Source organism: Molothrus ater, chromosome 4, assembly GCF_012460135.2.
Source record: "Molothrus ater isolate BHLD 08-10-18 breed brown headed cowbird chromosome 4, BPBGC_Mater_1.1, whole genome shotgun sequence".
NCBI lineage: Eukaryota > Metazoa > Chordata > Aves > Passeriformes > Icteridae > Molothrus > Molothrus ater.
In genome coordinates, this window is record NC_050481.2 from 69,138,868 (window position 1) to 69,157,854 (window position 18,987).

Sequence of the window (18,987 nt, forward strand, 5' to 3'; positions counted from 1 at the left end):
TCCTGCCTTCCAACCAACTGTACTGGTAACTGATGGTCACAGCAGTTTATTTCCCCAGAGCAGCTGATCTTTTGTTGTATAAATATGACTTCAACCTATCCTAGTGTTTGGAAACATTCAGGAAAGCCTTTCTGTAAGCAACCAGGGCTTGGAACCAGATATCACTGCTCACTCCATGTGTGATGCTGAGGAAACCATGGGAAAACTGAGATGTAGAGCTCTTATACAGAAACCTGATACAAAATTCATTTACAGCCACAGAGTGCTGAGCCTGCCCAACCAAAGACTTGATACAACAGTGTTATCACTCTGGGATATATTTAGATGCACCATGGATTCCTCTAAGACAGTAAGAAGCCACAATGGATTAACTTAAAATCAGAATAGAATCATGGAATGGTTTGGAATCATTAAAGACCATTTTGTTCCACCCCCTGCCATGGGCAGGGACACCTTCCACTATCCCAGGTTGCTCCAAGCCCTGTCCAACCTGGCCTTGAGACACTTCCAGGGATCCAAGGACAGCCACAGCTTCTCTGGGCACCCTGTGCCAGGGCCTCATCATCCTCACAGGGATGAATTTCTCTGTATTTCTAACCTAAATTTCCCCTCTTTCAACTTAAACCCATCACTCCTTGTCCTGTCACTGAAGTTCCTGATGAAGGATCCCACTTTGGATTTCCTGCAGCCCCTTCAGATACTGGGAGGTGCTGTGAGGTCCCCACACAACCTTCTCCTCTCCAGAGTGAACAACCTCAACTTTCCCAACCTGTCTCCATGGGGAAGATGCTCTGCTCCTCTTAGCAACTTCTTGGCTCTCCTCTGGACCTGCTCCAGCAATTCCATGTCCTTCTTGGGGGCACCAGAACTTACAGCGGTCTTACCAGTGGTTAACAGAACTTACAGTGGCTGAGATACCAACCACTTCTTTATATAAAAAAACAAACTGGTTTCTGGTCTTTGTTGTCACTTCAACCTTTTCTACAGTAGTCTTTAAAAAATCCTGTCTATTTTTAATTTCCAGCACTGCCCAGGGCAGGCTGGACTCAGCAGCACTTTGCTCCCAGCCAGGTTCAGGTGTTGTGGATCCAGCTGGAGGATCTCACCCATCACTACTGGAGCTCCAGAGAGGAAGGAGAGCCTCAGCTGCCCCTGCTCCCTTGGAAAGCTGTGCCTCAGCAAAGTTTTCACAGCACTTAATCCCAACAAATGTAACAAATGTAGTGTTTATACAAAATCAACAAGTTCATCCTAGTCAGGAGTAGCTCTCACTCTCCTGTGAAATACAACTTTCTTTTTGTAACTTTCATCTTCCCATTCTGGTCTTTTTCCCGTCTCCTTCTTGTATCTCACCTAAAGCAGCTCTAAGGGAGCAATTCCTACAGACCTGAGCCACAAAACCTCCCAGCAAGTTATGTCCTAAGCATGCCACTCTAAGGACTAACAGGTATGGGCTGCTACTCTTCATTCCTGCACACTGCCCTTCTCATTTCCAACTGCATATCGTATTCTTTACTTACTCCTGCTTCCCTGTGAGTGAGGCACAGAGAAGCTGTGGCTGCCCCTGGATCCCTGGAGGTGTCCAAAGCCAGGTTGGACATTGGTTCTTGGAGCAGCCTGGGATAATGAAGGCCCCTGCCCATGGCAAGGGAGTCGGACTGGATGAGCTTTAAGGTCTCTTTCAACCCAAACCATTCTGTGATTTTTTTTTTATTATTTCTGCATAGCTGCCCTTCATCTTCCCATGACCATTTGATATTATATCTAAATTCAAAGTATTCCTTTGCTTTATACACCTATGAACAAACTGTGGAGCAAGTGAATAAAGAGTTCAGCTTTCTTTAGCCAATCCTTAGAATAAGCTGTATTAAAAGCAAAGCCTACTCACCTAAAATGTAACAAAACATCTCTGTCGTTCTAGACAGAAAAAAAAAATAAAATAATCTCATGCTGGTGTGTTCAGACAGCATGTAATACCTGCAAGGCATTGTCATAACTACTACAATTTGACCACAAAACAGATTTCAATAAATACTGTGTTTCTAATTCATATGTAACAAGAAGAAAAGTGTTAAGAGATAAAAAAATCATACTTTTTGAAACAGTAGGTGTAAAAAACTAATAGGTGAGGATGAAGACATTTCTTGGCAGCAGGAAAAAAAAAAGCAGGGGGGAACTGCAGGAACAAAAGAAATAAATCTCAGCTGTCACACAGGTGTGGTGCTAAACAGGGACTCTGAGCTACACCAATAGTGCAAAAGGGCAGATGCATTCAAAAAGCAATTCTGCATGTGCAAAGAAGCTGATGATTCCCTGGTACCTCATGAGAATATTAATTACTTTTCCATCTCATCGTAAGTACCATGTGAAAAGAGTGTTACTTTGCAGTAAATATTTTTGGTCAGCAGGACCAAAGATCACCATGGAGAAGCACTCCCAGAAGAGTCCAAGGAGTTCTCTGTCCTACCAGCACAGATTTTTAGGAATTCTGAAAATCCTGGGGTAATTCCAGCAGTCTGAATGAACACTTAGGTTACAAATATGCTGTGGTTGTAACCATAGGAAGGTTAGAACAATGGCAGTTCTGAACAAAACAATAATTAAAGAGAAGTTATGGGGGACTCAACTGATACCTCAGAGCTCTCTGTAACAAATAATAGGAAGTAAAATAATGAAAGCTGACTTACTAAAAAGATTGTGATTTAATTCCTTGATATGACTGAGACTTCCAATTGGCAGAAATATCTGTCTGCCTGTATAAACTTCTCTGGCATTAGTGCAGTGTTCTGTGAGAGCCTGACAACCAAACAGAACCAATTAAACTGGTGAAGAACTGGTTAAGTGACATCTCAAAAAGAAAAAAGAGCAGCTTTTGAGAAGAACTCATCACAACATAACTCACATTATCATGGAACTCCCCAAAGGGGAGCCACTACCACAAAACACCTTTTCAACTATTTGTAAGTCTACACCATAAATCATGACATAATTTGCACAAGTATAAATTGATAGAGTGCTACCTAACTGAGATAAATCAGTTCCAAAAAGCCATCAGGAGTGTTGGGTATAATCAATCAATGCTAGAAACAAAATGTTGTTTTAAAAAGCCAAGAACAAAGTTGTAAAGCTGTAGTCAGGAAAGCGCGTGCCAGTCTAGGGAATGATGAACTCTTGTGGAAAGAAACAGTCCTGCAAAGGGTTTGCCACAGGGAGAGTACCCAGAGAAAAGGAGATCAAAATGCAAGGCTGCAAAGGAAGGTTTAATATGTAAATGTGATGCAGAAGCAGGAGAGTAACACCAGAGAGGTAATATTTAAACACACAAAACACTCCTGAGACAAAGCTCTGGTGTGCTGCATCCAGCTCACGTTTTCGTAAAAATGCTGAAAAAGTGGATTTGGAAAAAACAATCCCCAGAAACTGAGTTGTGAGGAAATGCATGCAGTGACAAATTTAAAGAACTTCAGCTCACTTGGTTTTTCAAGTAGAAAAGAGAGGGAATACTGGGTTACAGCAGATAAATACTTCCATGGTAAGAAAATACTTTGAGCTCTTTAGCACAGTGGAGAAAGGCACATCATTAACCAGTGACTGGAAGCTGAAGCCAAATAACTTAATAAACAGCAGATTCTCTACCTCTCACTGTCTTCCGATCAAAATTCCAATTTTTCTGGAAAACATGTTTCAGCCAAATGCACGTTATTGCATTCAAGAGTAACTGGGTGAAATCCAACTGACTCCAACAGTCAGGGGTCAGAGCAGGAGATCTAATTGCTTCCTTTGGCTTCCAAGCCTCAGTCTACAAATACTCCTGGTTTTCAGTGCTTCAAAGGCATTTCAGTACTACCATGCATGCTCAACATTAATATTAAAAGAGCTCTCAGCAAATCTGCATGAATTACAGTTGTATTTCCATGTAAGGGCTCGAGTGACACTGGAGCTTTCCTGTTGAGGCTTCTGTCACCAGCAGAGCCCATTAATGGAATTACAGCTCCCTTGTACCCAGCTGAGGTGCTATTTCTGTAAACAAGCATTTACACAATTGAGTGCAGAACTTCACCCTTCATGTCAGTACTTTTTCTCCTCTAGAAAGAATCCCGTTTGACCTGGAGTATGAAAAGGCTGATACAATGCATTGTATCAATCACAGGCACTACAGGTAAGAAAGGAAAACCAGCAGCATTGTAATAGCCACAAAGCCAGGAAAATCTGGTGTTCACATCAGCAGCATCCTTTGAGCCTGCCCCTGTTTATGCTCCTCATCCACCTGGCACTCCAAAACACACACAGCACTCCCAGCAGTCTTGACAAATCCAACATTTTCCAGGAATACATGCCAAGGTAATGTACAACATACACGTTAAATGTCCAGGCTCACAGAGTTGTGCTGTAGCATCAGCTGCTGTGGTATCTGTCAATTTCTAAAACAACAAGGGAGCTGAAACGTTTCTATCCTGCTGAAGAATGAACTTCAAATTCAGCAAGCAGAAGTTTCAAAAGGCTGGAATTGTCCGAAGCACGCCTGCAACCAAATCAATGCTCCACAGGAGAGAGACACAACCACCAAAGTGACAGAGAAAAAAGAACCTTAGAAGAACCCAGGCATAACACACAGCCAGCGAGACACCAGGGAGGGCACTCACCCCTCCAAACCTCCAGAGGAGGGAGTGCCTGTTAAAACCCACTGTAAATATGTATAAAAGTTTCTTTCCCGAAGCCCTGGCCCTCGGATATCCCGCCGAGCATCCCCAACGCCACCTCCCAGGTGGGCACGGCAGCCAGGCAAGCCTGGCACTCCCCATCACCACCACCATGGCCGAGGAAAAAACTTCTCCCACCCCAAGGAGCCCCGCAAGGAGACACTTGGGCTGCCGTCGCTTTCCAGCCAGCATCCCCACGGCTCCTCGCAAAGACAAAGCCACGCTTTAAACTTTCGCTCCTCGCCAGCGGAGCGGATCTTCTGCTGGGAGCTGGCACCTCTCGGGATGTGCAGCGGGGGCTTGGGAAGGTCTCAGAGCCCGGGAGAGGCCTGGAGGGAAGGGATGGGGATGGAGATGGAGGAGGTGCCCGCAGCCCGCTCCCCGCGACCCTTCCCCGCACACAATCGGAGCAGCGGCGACCGCAGAGCGCAGGGACGCACAGGGCGATGGATAAAAGGGAGGAAGCAGCGTCTAACGCCCGAAGAAAGGAGAATAATTTCAAACAATACCCACAAAAAAAAAAAAAAAAAGACTTAAGATAATAAGGAGCCAGGTTTCACCTCGAAGTGATGGCGGGTAAATAGATGAATAAGTGGAACAACACACCTCTGACCCTCTCTTTTCTTCCCTAAATATAATCCCCCTCTTCCCATAATACACGCACCACCAAATGACCATTAATTCAAATCTATTCTTTACAGGAGGGGGGGGATTATCTCTGTGACCGACTCTGTCTCTTTCCCTCTCCCGGTCTTTCACTGCGCGAGAATTGAAATTGCATTAAAAAAAAAAAAAAAAAGGAAAACCGGAGGGGGGGGGGTGGGGGGGAAGGCAAGATTATTATATCTGGAGGGTGCGAAATGTGGGCACGGGGAGAGGGAGCCTGGGGGATGGGGAGGAGTAGAGAAAGGTGGCTAAGGAGAGAAGAAAGGAAAGGAGGACTAGGAAGCGCAGGGAAGGATGAGGAGAAGGCGAGATAAGGGGGAAGGAGGATAAGGAAAGAAGGATGAAAGGAAGGAGGTCGGGAGGAAGGATGAAAGGGAGAAGGGATGAGGGGAAGAAAGGAGGATGCTTTGCCCTGGCCTCACCTCAGCTCGGTGGGTGGGGGTGGGAGAATCTCTCGCCGCCGCCGCCGCCGCCTCCTCCTCCGCCACCTCCTCCTCCTCCCCAGCAGCGCCGGTCACTGACGGGCCGGGTGTGCGGCGCGGCTCCCTCGCCCGGTCCCCGCCTCCCCGCTCGCCTCGCTCCCTCCTCCCGCCGCCGGCCCGAGCCGCGCTCGCTCGGCTCTGAGGGGAGCCGGGCGCTGCCGCCGCGGCCGCCCCGCCACAGCCACGGGGGGAGGAGGCGGCAGCGCGCCTGCGCCGCCGGGCGCTGCCGACGAGGGAGGGAGGGATGGACCCGCCGCTTTCCCGGCTCCGGGGCCGGCCGTGAGTATGGAGCGGGCACGGCTGCGCCAGGTGCGGGGCTGAGAGCGGGGCACGGGCGCTGCGGGAGCGGGGGACGCGGCCCCGGTGCGGGCGGTGCGGAGCGGGAGGCGCAGGAGCGGCGGGAGGCACGGGAGGGATGGAGAGGCTGTTTACGAGAGCGGGCTGTGACAGCACGAAGGGAATGGGTTCGCACTGAAAGAGAGGGCGTTTGGATTAGATAATAGGAATAAATCCCTCTGTGTTAGGGCGGTGAGGCCCTGGCACAGGTTGCCTAGGGAAGCTGCAGGCGCCCCATCCCTGGAAGTGCCCAAGGCCGGGTTGGACCGGCTTGCAGCGAGCTGGCACAGTGGGAGCTGTCCCTGCCCGAGGCAGGGATGGATCGAGATGGGCTCCGGGTGCCCTTCCAGCCCAAACCACCCCGATATTCTCTGCAGGCAGTGCCGGCAGCGGGGGCTCTCCGGGCACAGCCGGGTGGCCCGGGAACAGCGCCGGGAGCAGCAGGGCTGGGACGAGGAGCTGGAGACGCTCTCTGGGTGCGCCCCCGTCATGGCCCGAGCGCTGCCTCAGGCGCCTCGCAGGGGAAGGAAGAGCGGTGGGGTATGGATGGACCGTCAGGACTGATGGCAGGAGCCTCGGTTCTCCTGTTCTGTTCAACTGCAGAAACTCTGTGTGTGTCCTTTCTTCCTTGGGTGTTCGGCAGCCCTACCTGACAGGAGGGTGTAGGGTCCCAGGGAGCCAGCGACAGGATGACAGGTCACAGCCTTAAGCTGCTCCAGGGGACCTTCAGGTTGGACTTTAGGAGGGATTTCTTCACAGAAAGGGTGGTTAGACATTGGGATGGGCTGTCCAGGGAGGTGATGGAGTCACCATCCCTGGAGGTGTTTAAGGAAAGACTGGACGTGGCACTCAGTGGTGTTGGGTCAGGGCTGTCCAGGGAGGTGATGGAGTCACCATCCCTGGAGGTGTTTGAGGAAAAACTGGACGTGGCACTCGGTGATGTTGGGTCAGGGCTGTCCAGGGAGGTGATGGAGTCACCATCCCTGGAGGTGTTTGAGGAAAGACTGGACGTGGCACTCGGTGATGTTGGGTCGTTGGTTGGACTCAAATCTTGGAGGTCTTTTCCAACCTAATTGATTCTGTGATTTGCTGATTCTGTACACCAAACACCAGGCTTTGGTCTTCTCTGCAAAGCCTTGCACTTTCATTTCCCCCTTGCTCATCCTACCAACCTTATTTTTTCTTTTTCACTACGCTGGCAGCACCTTCTGCTGTCTCTCTTGGCCAGAACGTGCTGCCACCATCCTGCTCCAAACCCCAGGTGTGGAGGAAGATCCCTGTGGAGCGTGGGTGTCACCAGGGGATTTTGCCATTCCCATGCAGATCCCACTGACGTGCTGTCGTTCCAGGCATCCTTTGCACCTCTTGTGGCATCCATCTGCTTCCCTGGCTTCTACAGAAACTCACAGGCAACAAGGAGGGGAGGGGGAGGAGTCCTCCCTTGCTTTTACCTTTGCTTGACAGTTTTAGGCTTGCAGGGATCTTGCCAAAACAATTTCCCTGCCTCAGCCTCTATGGGAATGATGCTAGTGGTACAGGTGACTGATGGGCCTCAAGTAGAGGCAGCAGTTTCCAGTCTTTTTCTTCTCTTTTCCCATATAAAAATACAGTCAGGATCTATATTCATTCTTACAGGGAATAAGTGAGGAGTGGAGCTGCATAGGAACCTTCTCTCAGGGACTGAAACTGGGGAAAAAAATTTCTTAGGCAAGAACTCATTTAAATATGAATTTAAATGTGACCAGATGCTGCATGGCACATACTTGGTGCAGCCATGTAGCTGGAAGTAGTCACAGTCAGTAGTGTACAGAAATACTTGAAATTATTATAATCTCACAGTGTCAGGTGTGAGCAGAGACCATGCTAGGCTTTATGATGAGATGCAAATTCTTGGTGCAAGGCAAACTGGGGGTTTAGTTTGTGCTTTAATAGGTTTGCAGGTGGCACCAAATTCCTTTTCTAGGTACTGTTGTCCTTCCCACCCTGTTAAATGGATCTGTGTGATGTGAGGAAACTGTTACCTACAGACCTTCTGTTTCTTGCCTATATTTTTGTAATCCAAATGTTTTTGGATTGCTTGTTGTTCTAGGTAGGGGCAGTGCCTTCCTTTGGATCTGGCTGATGTATTGTGAATATTAATGGCAACAAGGAAAGTTCCCAAACAGAACATGGTAAATTACCTACTGCTTTATCACTCTGCATTACTTTGCTAATTGAATGTCAGCTAAATGTTCCTTCAGGCATCTGACTGAAATGAGCATGAGCTATAGTGTACGTGTAAGACCACAAATAATAAATCAGCATGATTATGAAAAATAGTATTTCTCCCCTTCACCAGTAGCAAGGCTTCAAATGCATCTCTTGTAAATTTAAACCTAAGGATTCATTCAGCTGGTTTTGTATGTTTTGGTTTAAAGTGTGTCACTTTCAGAAATAAATGAGGTTACTTACCTAGTCCAGATCACTTTTATCTGAGACAGAAGACATGGATTGCTGGACTGTTGCTAAGAGATCTCCCAGAATTCCATGAAGAAATCTGAAGATCTGGAAGAGCTCTGTGAACTTACTTTTTCACGGTCCTGAAGGAAGCTCTGTCATTTCTTTCTTTCCTTTAGGTTATTGAGTGATTTTTGAAATCACTCAATAACCTAAAGGAAAGAAAGAAATTACTCTTATTTTTATCACTGTCTCAAAGAAAAAGAAGAAAACTGAATTTGATGCCACTAAAAGAAAGAAATCACTCTTATTTTTATCACTGTCTCAAAGAAAAAGAAGAAAACTGAATTTGATGCCACTAAAAACTTTGTTTACTAAAAACTGAGATAAGCTGCTAAGCTGCTCAGTGAGTGAATGTATCTCACACCAGCCAGGGGACAGCTCCAAACAAATGCTTTTGACTCCATGACATCTCCCACTGCCAACATCCAGCCATGGAGAGAGAAGAAACATCACCAAACCAGTGGAGATATTGGGCACTTGGACTAGCAAGACAAAAGGACTGTTCTGCTTGAGTGAAATATGCATGGATGGGTTGTTTTGCCTTTTTTTTAGTTGTGTATCACTGTGGAGCTGCCTGTCATGATCTAGAACCCAGTTATTAAGCGGGTTTTGTGCAAGATGAACCCCCCTGACTGTGCCCATTGACCTCCTAAAGGTGGAGCAGCCCTTAGATCTGGAAAGGCCATCAGGGCAGGACTGGGATCATGGATTGAACTCTGTAAGGACAGAGGGACCAACCAGAAGGAGGATGCACAGAATTTGTGGTGTCTTGTGAGCTCTGGGGACAGTTCACAGGATTTACACGGCAGGATGAGCCTCGGGGTTCTCTGAGTGCGTTCCTCTTGGAAGAACTCAAAGCTGTGTGCTCCCTGGGATAACAAGGAAAGGAAATCAAGGGGAGGGTGAGTTTCTCTGCTCAAGGAACTCTGCTTTGGTAAATGTGGCTTTCCAGGCAGATTGTTGGTTCCAGGATATCTAGCACACAGCAAATTTCAGCACGCAGCAGTCTGGTTTCCAAATGTTAATCTATAGTTTGCTGATGCCCAGACAGATCTGAACTTGACTTTCTGAATCATCTTTGGAATTTTTTTCTCTTTAATAACAATATTAGAAAGGAGGGACCTTGACATGATGTAGTGTAGTGTAAATAATTTTCTTCTGCCTACCATTAAACTCCAGCAAATACAGATTTTCTCCATAAAATTACATGTGACGTGTTCTCTGACAAAGTTACTTTGATAGTGAGGACAACAGCCTAAAACTGTAATCTTTTCCAGCATGCCAGAAGGAATTACATTGAGGATAGATCTAAAATTAAACTGAACATGTTTATAAATATAATCACTATATTATTTCTTCATGCTAATTCTAGCTTTTTGTCTTTTTTTTTTAAATGTAACAATCAGTTACATTTTAAAAAAATCTCTTTTTTCCCTCACAACTGGCTTACCTGGACATTTATCTTTTGCTATAATATCTGTCACATAATTTATCCCTTTTTTCTTTTTTTCCTCTGTTTTCTTGTATTTTCCTTGCATCTAAGTACTGTACAATATCAGCTTCTTCAGTTAGACTAAATATTTGACGTGTTTTCAGTCTTACAATAGCTTAGTCTGCTTCTTGAAGCATTACAAACTGTGTTTTTATCTCTACATCTCGCTCTTGGGAGAATACCACAGCAGGAATTTCCCCCCTTTCCCCAGCATAAAGTCTCAGCATTGTCTCTGTGTACACATAAAAAAACCCTCCACACCTTTTACTCATCTTTTCTGTTGTAGAACTTTCTTCTGCACCAAGAGAGATCATTGCTGAAAACCATTTTGATTGTTTGCTTCAAGAACTTTTTTGAGTTCTTGCATCTTCTGTTATTATCTCAATACCTCTGTGTCAAAATGGGCTTTCTTCACCACCTGATCCTGAATGCCTTTTCCTATTTGTACAGCATTTGTTGCTTTAGTGAAAAAGAGAATTTTGGAGAACAGGGAAGCTAAGACTAGTGAGGGCTTTTAAGGAAAATAATCATTTTAATGATATCTAAGTGAGAGAAATGGAGGAGACTCTATCTCACAGGCAATTCAGACTGAAAGCTGCAGGTGGAACTTGGAATACTTGAAGCTTCTTTTAGGCCCAGTGATGTTTAAAGACAAACCAACTTGCTTTAATGCAGATAATTGGCTACCTGTACTGAAGGCAGGTTGTCAGCAGCTCCCAAAAGGTCTTGCAGTGCCTTGTATAATAAGACATTTCTTTTTAGACTTAACTGAGTGGACATAAATAACCAGGGATTGAGTAACATCACTCCCTGTCCCTGAACACATTTGATTATCTGAATTTCAGTTTGGGTGTGTCATTTTTGACACATTTACTTGAGCACTGTATTGCTCAAGTAAATGTGTCAAAAATATTTCCTGCACTGAATATTTCCTACTGTGCTGGGTGTTCCATGAGCAGCACAGTGAGGCCTTTCCATCCTGCAGGATATTTAAATTTAAATTTAAATTAAATTTTATGGAGAGTCACTTTTCACTGTCGTATTTTCTGGAAAAATCCCTTTGCCAAGATTTCTCTCCTGGGAAGCTGAGAAGCCTCAGAGAAAAAGGAAAACAATTCTTATCTCATTTGCTTCTCCTGTGTTTTGCTGCTTTGGAATGTGGTTTGGAGACATGTGAACTGTTTTGACTTAATGACCAATCACAGCCAGCTGTGTCAGGACTCTGGAGAGAGTCACAAGTTTTCATTATTACCTTTTTGGCCTTCTGTAAGTGTCCATTCTCTATTCTTTAGTATAGTTTAATACAGCAGTCTTTAATATAATATAATATCATAAAATAATAAATTAGCCTTCTAAGAACATGGAGTCAGATTCATCTTTCCTCCCCACGATGGGGGACCCCAAAAATACCACAGTCACTCGCAAGGTGGGCTGTGACACAGAGGCCTCTGCCACCCCTTGCTCTGGCTCAGAAGAACCTGCCAGGCTGAACATCCAGGGACTTAGCCTGCCTCAGACCCTTGAAGAGACTTGCAGGCAAGCAGCAGATGCAGTTTGCTTGGAAAGAACCACAGGAGGTCTGTCTATTAATGCCAGAGAGGATGGGGCAGATACCTTCACTGCTTTCAGAAAGCTGAATTTAAAAATTCAGAAGAAACACAGAGAGTACGCCTGCTGTTTGCTGGTGTTGGACTCAGATCAATGCCCACCAGAGCAGGCTGTTAAAAGGCCTTTTCCTTAAAGAGTTTCTTCTGAAAACCATAGGAACGGGCTTTAAATTTTGTTAAAATTTTCCTTTGAACTTCAGTTGATGCCACCAATTATCAGAGCAGGGGGTTGTGTGTTAGTGGAGATCATCTGTCACCTTTAATTGCAAAGACACTTTGCAGTAGATTCATAGAGTTATTTCGAAGGGGGATAGAGAAAGAAGGGTTTAGAAGTTTTGCATATATTCAGAGAATGTGATATAAAATTTGGAATATTCAGTTCAAATACCATAACTTCTTTTTCTCACATTGATAAAATGAACATATTTCTGTCTCAAAGACCGAGACTCAGGGAAATGTATCTTCTCTGCTCTTCTTCAACAACTAACTTGACTTCTTTAAAGCTGCCTCCATTTCTCTTACCTCAGAGCTTTTTTAATTGTACATATATGAGAAAAACAAATCATTTTCTCTCTCTCCTCAGAGCTCTTCTTTCCTCCAAGCCCCTTGTTCAGACAAGCAGCTCTTAGGCAGAGGGTTCTGTTTCCCACGTTGACCCCCACCTTCGAGCTGTTTGTCTCCCATCTGTTGTTTGTAAACACTTCATGCCCCGTGCTGCTGATGTTGTCAGCTCCTTGAAAAACAACTTCTATTTTCTTATGTTTGCACACTGCATCAAAACAACAGGAAATCTGTCCATGCCTGGGAAGCCCACGCAACGCCAGGATCGTTGTTTTCTTGCTGGGGATCTCAATTAAGGAAACTTGTCAGAGGTAAACAGTGATGATGCAAGCTGTAATTCAGTGTGGTTCATCTGTGCACAGAATTTGTGTTCTGGGAGTCTTGGCCAGGAGGGAAGAGCAAGGAGAGGGAGATGCCAGAGGAGGAGGGAGCTGGGCTGAGTGTGTGAGAGAAGGGACAGGAGGTGGCAGAGGAATGAGGCAGAAGGTGAACAGATTAAGCACTGCAGGATGTATTTTTGGCTCATGCCTTTGCAGAACTAGGTAAAAGTTGTCTTCTGGAACTTCCCTGTCACCAGAATCCCTTTCTTTTCCCAGCCAAAGAAAGCATAGGGAGAAGGATTAACATCCAGATCTTAATGTAACTGTCACAAATTAAGATTGACTCCAGAATGGTCAGTGTGAGGGGCAGAAGGGTTTCTGTGCTGCCACGGCTGCACATCCACTTCAGGAACTATTCTGCTCTTGAAGAAAGCAGCCAATGGATTTGCTCCACTTGAGGGAAGTTACTGCCCTCAAACCTTCTGCTTTTTCCACTATTACATCTTCCTGTGCTTTCTACACCCAGGTGGGATGGAGAGCTGTCCAGTACTTGCTCATCACAGTGAAAATTGCTGGATTCCTCAGTATCCCAGTCCTGTTCTTCCATGTCCTGAGGATTGGGCTAAATTTTGATCCTTTCTCAGGCCTTATTATGCAATCTCCTGTGGCCTTTATGAGATTTATAGAGGACAGAACATGACAGGGATTATTTCTATCTGATATAATGTTACATGTTGGTAGTCTAGAATAAGAAACTCGGGTTTAGAAACTTTTCTACTTGTTTATAGCTTCTGGTTTGCTCCACATCAGTGGTTCTCTGTGCTTAAAAAGGGTTAAAGCAGATGGTTGTGATATATTGTTACCTAATGAGAAGAAATGCAATCAAATTTATTTTCTATCTTTTGAGCACAAAGCAGTGACCAAGATTTGTTTCACTTACAGTAATGTTTACAGGAATCATTTCCCATGTCTTAATGAATGTAAACTTTCTAATTCCTTTTTTTTTCCTCTTGACAGAAGCCCAAGACAATGCTTATCCTTCCAGTAACTCCTGTAAAAATGCACAAGAGACCTTGAACAAAAACATGGCCTGAAGAAAGTTAATGAAGTTGTTAATAGTCTGTGTCACAAATGAGAAGACTGTGGATGATTCTGGTTTCTTCCTTCAGGCCTTGATGAGTCATGAAAATGATAGAAAGCTAATTTTTCTAATGGAGCAGGTTCTGTAAGTAAAAGAAGAGGAAAAAAAGTCAAGGAAAAAACTAAAATACAGACATCTGATGACAGGAGCTACTACTGGTGGTGACCAGTGTGTTGTAAGCTGGAATTTTCATGAATCTTAATGGATGTTTTGACCTAATTTACAGAGTCTTCCTTGTTAATTAACTTTTTAAGAAAGGTCAAACCCTTTTTTTTCCACTAAAGGTCATGTACTTCAACCAAGAAATCTTTTCTCATCTACAGAACAATGCAGCACCATAAAATTCAGGTGGTTTTCATTCTGAACATATTAATGGATCATGAGCAATATGCATGGAGTATTCCACACCCCTTTGCCCTGTCCTCATTAAATAATTCCTTTTTGTGTTTGTGTGTGTGAATGATCCCAGGGTTATGCAGTTATCCAGCAGCAGGCTCATCCTCTGGAGCCTGGAGATGAAGGTAATTCCACAGAGAAGGAAAATGACGTTCCAAAAACCCACATGGACCTGAGAATTGTGTGAGAAGAATGCTCCTTGTGAAACAAGGGTGCCACATTTAGATAAAAACCTTGATTTCGGTATCAGAAATGCTGTGAACATTTCAGTTCATTGAAATGTTCGTTGAATTATGCGGCTTTATTGCTTCTGAAAGTGTTTGTAGCTCTTGGTCAGTCAGGTCAAGTGGTACCTAAGGGCTCACAGGCCTTACATCAAGCACACCTAAAACAGGAATGGCACTGCAGGAATATTGACATTGTCAAATCATTCTTCCTATTTAAATAGCAGCTGAATGAACTGCCCCTTAAAAAAACCCCCAAAAACCTAAAGAAAGAAAACAGAAAATGTTTTTTCATTAAATTGGTGAACCTGCTCAGAAATATTGAAGGGACACAGCAAACCAGAGTGGTCACAGGACTTGCACTAATGTGGGGGAAAAAAACTACCAATATCCTAATTGGGGAATTTCTCTGACAGGAAACTAGGATCCATTCCACTTCATGATTTCTTCATGCAAACTACATGAAATATTTTATAAAACCTGAGTGATTTCCATAACAGAATTTTGGCAATTTAAAGCGAAACATTTTGCTATGACAGTTCCTACAAATCTTTTAGCTTTGTTTTGTATTATAAATATGTCAAAATGAAGCCATTTCTGTCCAAACAAAAAATTTCCAGGCTTTAAAAAAATATTTCTTATTTGCCACAGTCAAGATGAAGACTAATTTCAAATGCTGTAACTTGGATCTGCATAACCATAAACCCACAAGGACATAGCTTTAGTCTTATAAATAAGTAATGTCATTAGATACAGTATTCTTATTTTAATTGACTCTGTTTGCTACTCTGTATAGCAGTGATTGAAAAATAAAAGTCATTTAACATTGGTGAAACCTTTTCTAGTGGTTTCTGAACTGGAAGTCAACAAGCACCAGCCATTGCCAACAATGTTATTGGTTTTGGGGTTTGTTTCAGTAGTAAAATCTAAGTGAAATCAAAGTGGATACAGGGAATTGCATCTAATCCTTTGTCAATAAGAATCAGGTGAAATCTCAAAGACATAAAACTAGCACAGGTTTATCATGCAGACATCATTGATGAAACCCCACATAAGGAACTCATTTAATTTTCTGCAGGTGGACCACTGTAAGTAAAAAAAGTGTCTTTTTGTGGGGGATATTTACCAAGTTGGCAGTTGAGTCTTTTCCTTCAGAGGTATTGAAATGACTGGGTATTTTCAGATTTGGGATTTTTTTTACATCAGAAGAATAGATGGAGAAGGAGTTGGCAAAGATAGAATTTATTTGTGTGAGGCAATAAAGTTGCTGAATTACAGTTCATGCAATTTCTTAAATTGAAATTCATATATATTCCTCCCTTAAATTAACCCAGATGTGTCCTATACATGAGTTAAGCATGGGTTTAATCACAGATTATCAACTGATGCATCTCCTCAGAGGGGCTGACATCTGCCTTGCTTTGTGCTGTAGTCTCTCAAAGTGATTCAAGAACTACAACGTGGCAGAAATAAATACTTGAATTTTGTCAGAAAAAAAGTAGAAATCATTTGATTAGTGGCAGTTTATTTTCTGGTGATGTGAAGTTGCTGAGAAAAAAGGAAAAGGGAACATCCCAAAGCGAGAAACAAGCAGAAACCACACTGAAATAAAAGCAACAGAGGGTAGAATATTCTGAAAAAGCATCTGGAAAAGAGCAGATTTAAGATCAAGGAGATGAGGAACTGCAGGAGCCAGTGGTACCTACATTTTTTCAGCACATGGTGAAAGGCTTTATGCTCAAAGAAATAGAACACAGACTTTTCTCTTGGTCTTTTCTACCCCAAGCCATGGAGCTGTCTCAGTTACATAAAGCGTGGAAAAGTGCTCAGTAGAACTGTGATGAGATGTCACAGAGCCCTGTGAAAAGTGATTCTAATCATGAAATTTTAGGAAAAACTCCTGGTTTGTTGTTTTTTTATATATTCAAGCTCTAGCTAACTTCACTCTTTCCTCCCACCCACACACACTGACATTAATACAACTTTTGCAATTGAGTTGAAGGACCAAGATACACTTATTTTATACTTGTATTTTAATGCTTCAATGTTTTTTTTTTTCCCCTTAGCAGGTTATAAATGCATATGGGCTTGGGAGATTTTGGAGTAATAGGGAGTAAAATTGAAAGTGCTTCTGGGAAATTGCTTATTTATATAAAGCTGATGAGAAAACAAGTGTTTTATGGGGAGCCCTGAGTCTCTTAAAGGATATTTGGCTCAAGGACAGGGTACTTGCTGAGCACAAATCTAGGTGTGCCTGTTATTGCACTGCTTTGTGCTGGGAGTGGAAAAACAACATGTATCAGGTGCTTTTTATCATATATTTATTTTCTCTAAATGCCAGTATGTCTTGGTAGTATACAGAGTGATTCTGTGTCCAGATTTCTGCTGTCACTAAGACAATCAGCTGGGTTCTAGACATGGAAAATACATTTAAAACTGGGAGTCAGCTTGTGTAGCACAGCTCCTTTCAAGGCTCAACAGGTGTAAATGAACCAGTAAAAAAAGACATGAGTGCTAAGAATATCAGCAACTGCTGCACTAGATGTGATCAAATGATAACTGCTGCACTAGATGTGATCAAATGATAACATTTGAGGCAGCAGGGTCATAGAAATCATAAGAGCAAATGACAAAAAAAAAGATGTTCCAGAAGATGTGGAAAGAATCAACAAAAAAAGCAAAATTTACCATTTAGTGTCTGATTTTCTGAAGGTGAGTGCCAATACAGGGCATCCCACAAGGTGCTCAACTCTGTTGCTGATAATATCTCAATTTACCCAAGAGTAAAATGCTGTCAGAGTAGTTCAAACCTGTGATTTATTTGACACTGTAAATGCTTTTAAAATCTTGCTAATGATTTAAGAAAAAGACATGGAAACAAGCAGAAAAAATGAGCATTATCTAAAGTCAGTGTGGGTGTGGTGCCTTGACCCATTTAGACTATTAAGAAATATGCTGCATTAAAGTATTGAATATATTTTTTCATTATGTATTGAGTGGCCAAAAATATCTTAAGAGCCTTTTAAGGTAATGTATAATAACATCTCTTCCCCAAAAGTGGGTCAAGGCTTACGTAGTCTGCATTTCCAACGTGGGTCCCTCTTAAAAGGAAAATCCCAAAGGTACAGAAGGAGCTAACACAGCAAAAGAGTCCAAATCCTGTATTTTGTGATATCCTTTGACCTTGGTCTGCCTAAACTCAGAGCAACGGATGTGGTCTAATATATATTAATGGCAAATTATCTTGAAATATTTTTCTTTGGTGCTGCAAAAGTGCAATAATTTGATGATTTTGTGTACTGGCTCCTTATTTTTTTGCCTCCTGATAAAAACTCCCTGTTTCCCATTAAAAGAGTGAGAGGAGGGAGGCTCCAGGCTACTGCCCACAGCACAGGGTGGTGTAAGAATAAAGGAATAACGTGCTCTGAATGTGACATTACAAAGCACCTAATGGGATTAGCAGGGGTGAAAAGGGAAGGAGTGAGCACAAGTTGCCACAAGATCCTCCACTTGCTCACTTAAAACCTTAATTCTTGTGCCTGTTATTAGTTGCAGGGAATTATAAAGCTGTAAATTACATGGTAATTTGATGAGTTACACCTACATGGACATCAGATAGAGGTTGAAATTGTAAATGTCAGATATTGAGCAAATAAGCTTAAATAATACCCTGTTATGCATCTCACATCTCCCTTCTTGGACATTTTTTGCAATGTTATTTCCAACCAATAAGTATCAGGAGTGTTTCCTTAGTAGGCAAACGTTCAGGTATTCCAAGACATTCTAATACACTGAGGGCATTTTTTTTTTCTCTGTAAGGTGACAGTGGTTATCTCTTGAAAAAGTGCCTAATCTCATCCATGTTTTATCTCCAGATTCCCTCTGAAAACTGTATCATTAGAAATTGTAATGAAACTCAAAAAAAGTGACCAGAATAGTAATTGACAGAACACTTGGCACCTTCAAAATGGGACTTGGATGCTCAGATAAATGTGGTGGAACAGAGCTGAGCTGCCCTTCATGTGAGTTCAGAGCAACCCTGGTAGGTGTGAGGTTGTGTAAGATACCCATTAAATGTGCCTCATCTGGGAAGACGAAGGGGTAGCTTTTTAATGAGTCAATCTAAATGGCTGAAGTAAATGACCATAATGATAGAGACTTGGAAAATTATGTGTGCACAGATGTGGGACTGCAGCACCGCAGAGGAGGTGCTGGCTCTGGCTGGCACACAGACCTCCTGCATGCTGGCTCAGATGTGCCTTCTGAGCCTTATGTGCCTTTACATTTCATCCCAGAACCACTTCAGTGTCAGGAAAGTGGAAATCAGAGATGCCATCTTCCAGTGCTGAAGGGAAAAGTAGATTGCAGATCAGCAGAGTACAGTTTCAGGCAAGAAATGGTTTCCAAGCTCTTCATTTCTCATGCCAAACGGGAGATCTGGGCACTGCTTATCCTCTCCTCCTGCTCAGCAAACAAGAAGGTTCCAGCAAATGCCATAAAATTAGGGTCCTAATTTCCACTCCTTTGAGTTAGTCTATAGCAATATCCCTCTGTTAGGGACTC

At 43.3% G+C, this 18,987-nt stretch overlaps 2 protein-coding genes across 7 annotated transcripts in view; one reads left to right on the top strand and one right to left on the bottom strand.

The window, feature by feature from the left end:
* The window catches only part of CTNNA2 (catenin alpha 2), a 478,376-nt gene extending 472,380 nt beyond the window's left edge, over positions 1-5,996 (bottom strand). Inside the window, exon 1 of the mRNA XM_054514537.1 lies at positions 5,789-5,996. The gene's annotated coding sequence lies outside the window, so the exon portion shown is untranslated. The remainder of the gene's footprint in view (positions 1-5,788) is intronic.
* The window catches only part of LOC118685845 (uncharacterized), a 77,481-nt gene continuing 64,130 nt past the window's right edge, over positions 5,637-18,987 (top strand). Inside the window, exons 1-3 of one of the 6 annotated variants that reach the window (XM_036381539.2) lie at positions 5,637-6,157; positions 8,274-8,355; positions 13,681-15,259. In XM_036381539.2, the coding sequence (XP_036237432.1) occupies positions 5,707-6,157; positions 8,274-8,323 (501 nt within the window). In that variant the 5' untranslated portion in view covers positions 5,637-5,706 and the 3' untranslated portion in view covers positions 8,324-8,355; positions 13,681-15,259. Of the gene's footprint in view, positions 6,158-8,273; positions 8,356-12,568; positions 15,260-18,987 lie in introns of those variants that run through there. The other 5 variants (XM_036381538.2, XM_054514538.1, XM_036381540.2 and 2 more) reach the window with 5 other exon arrangements.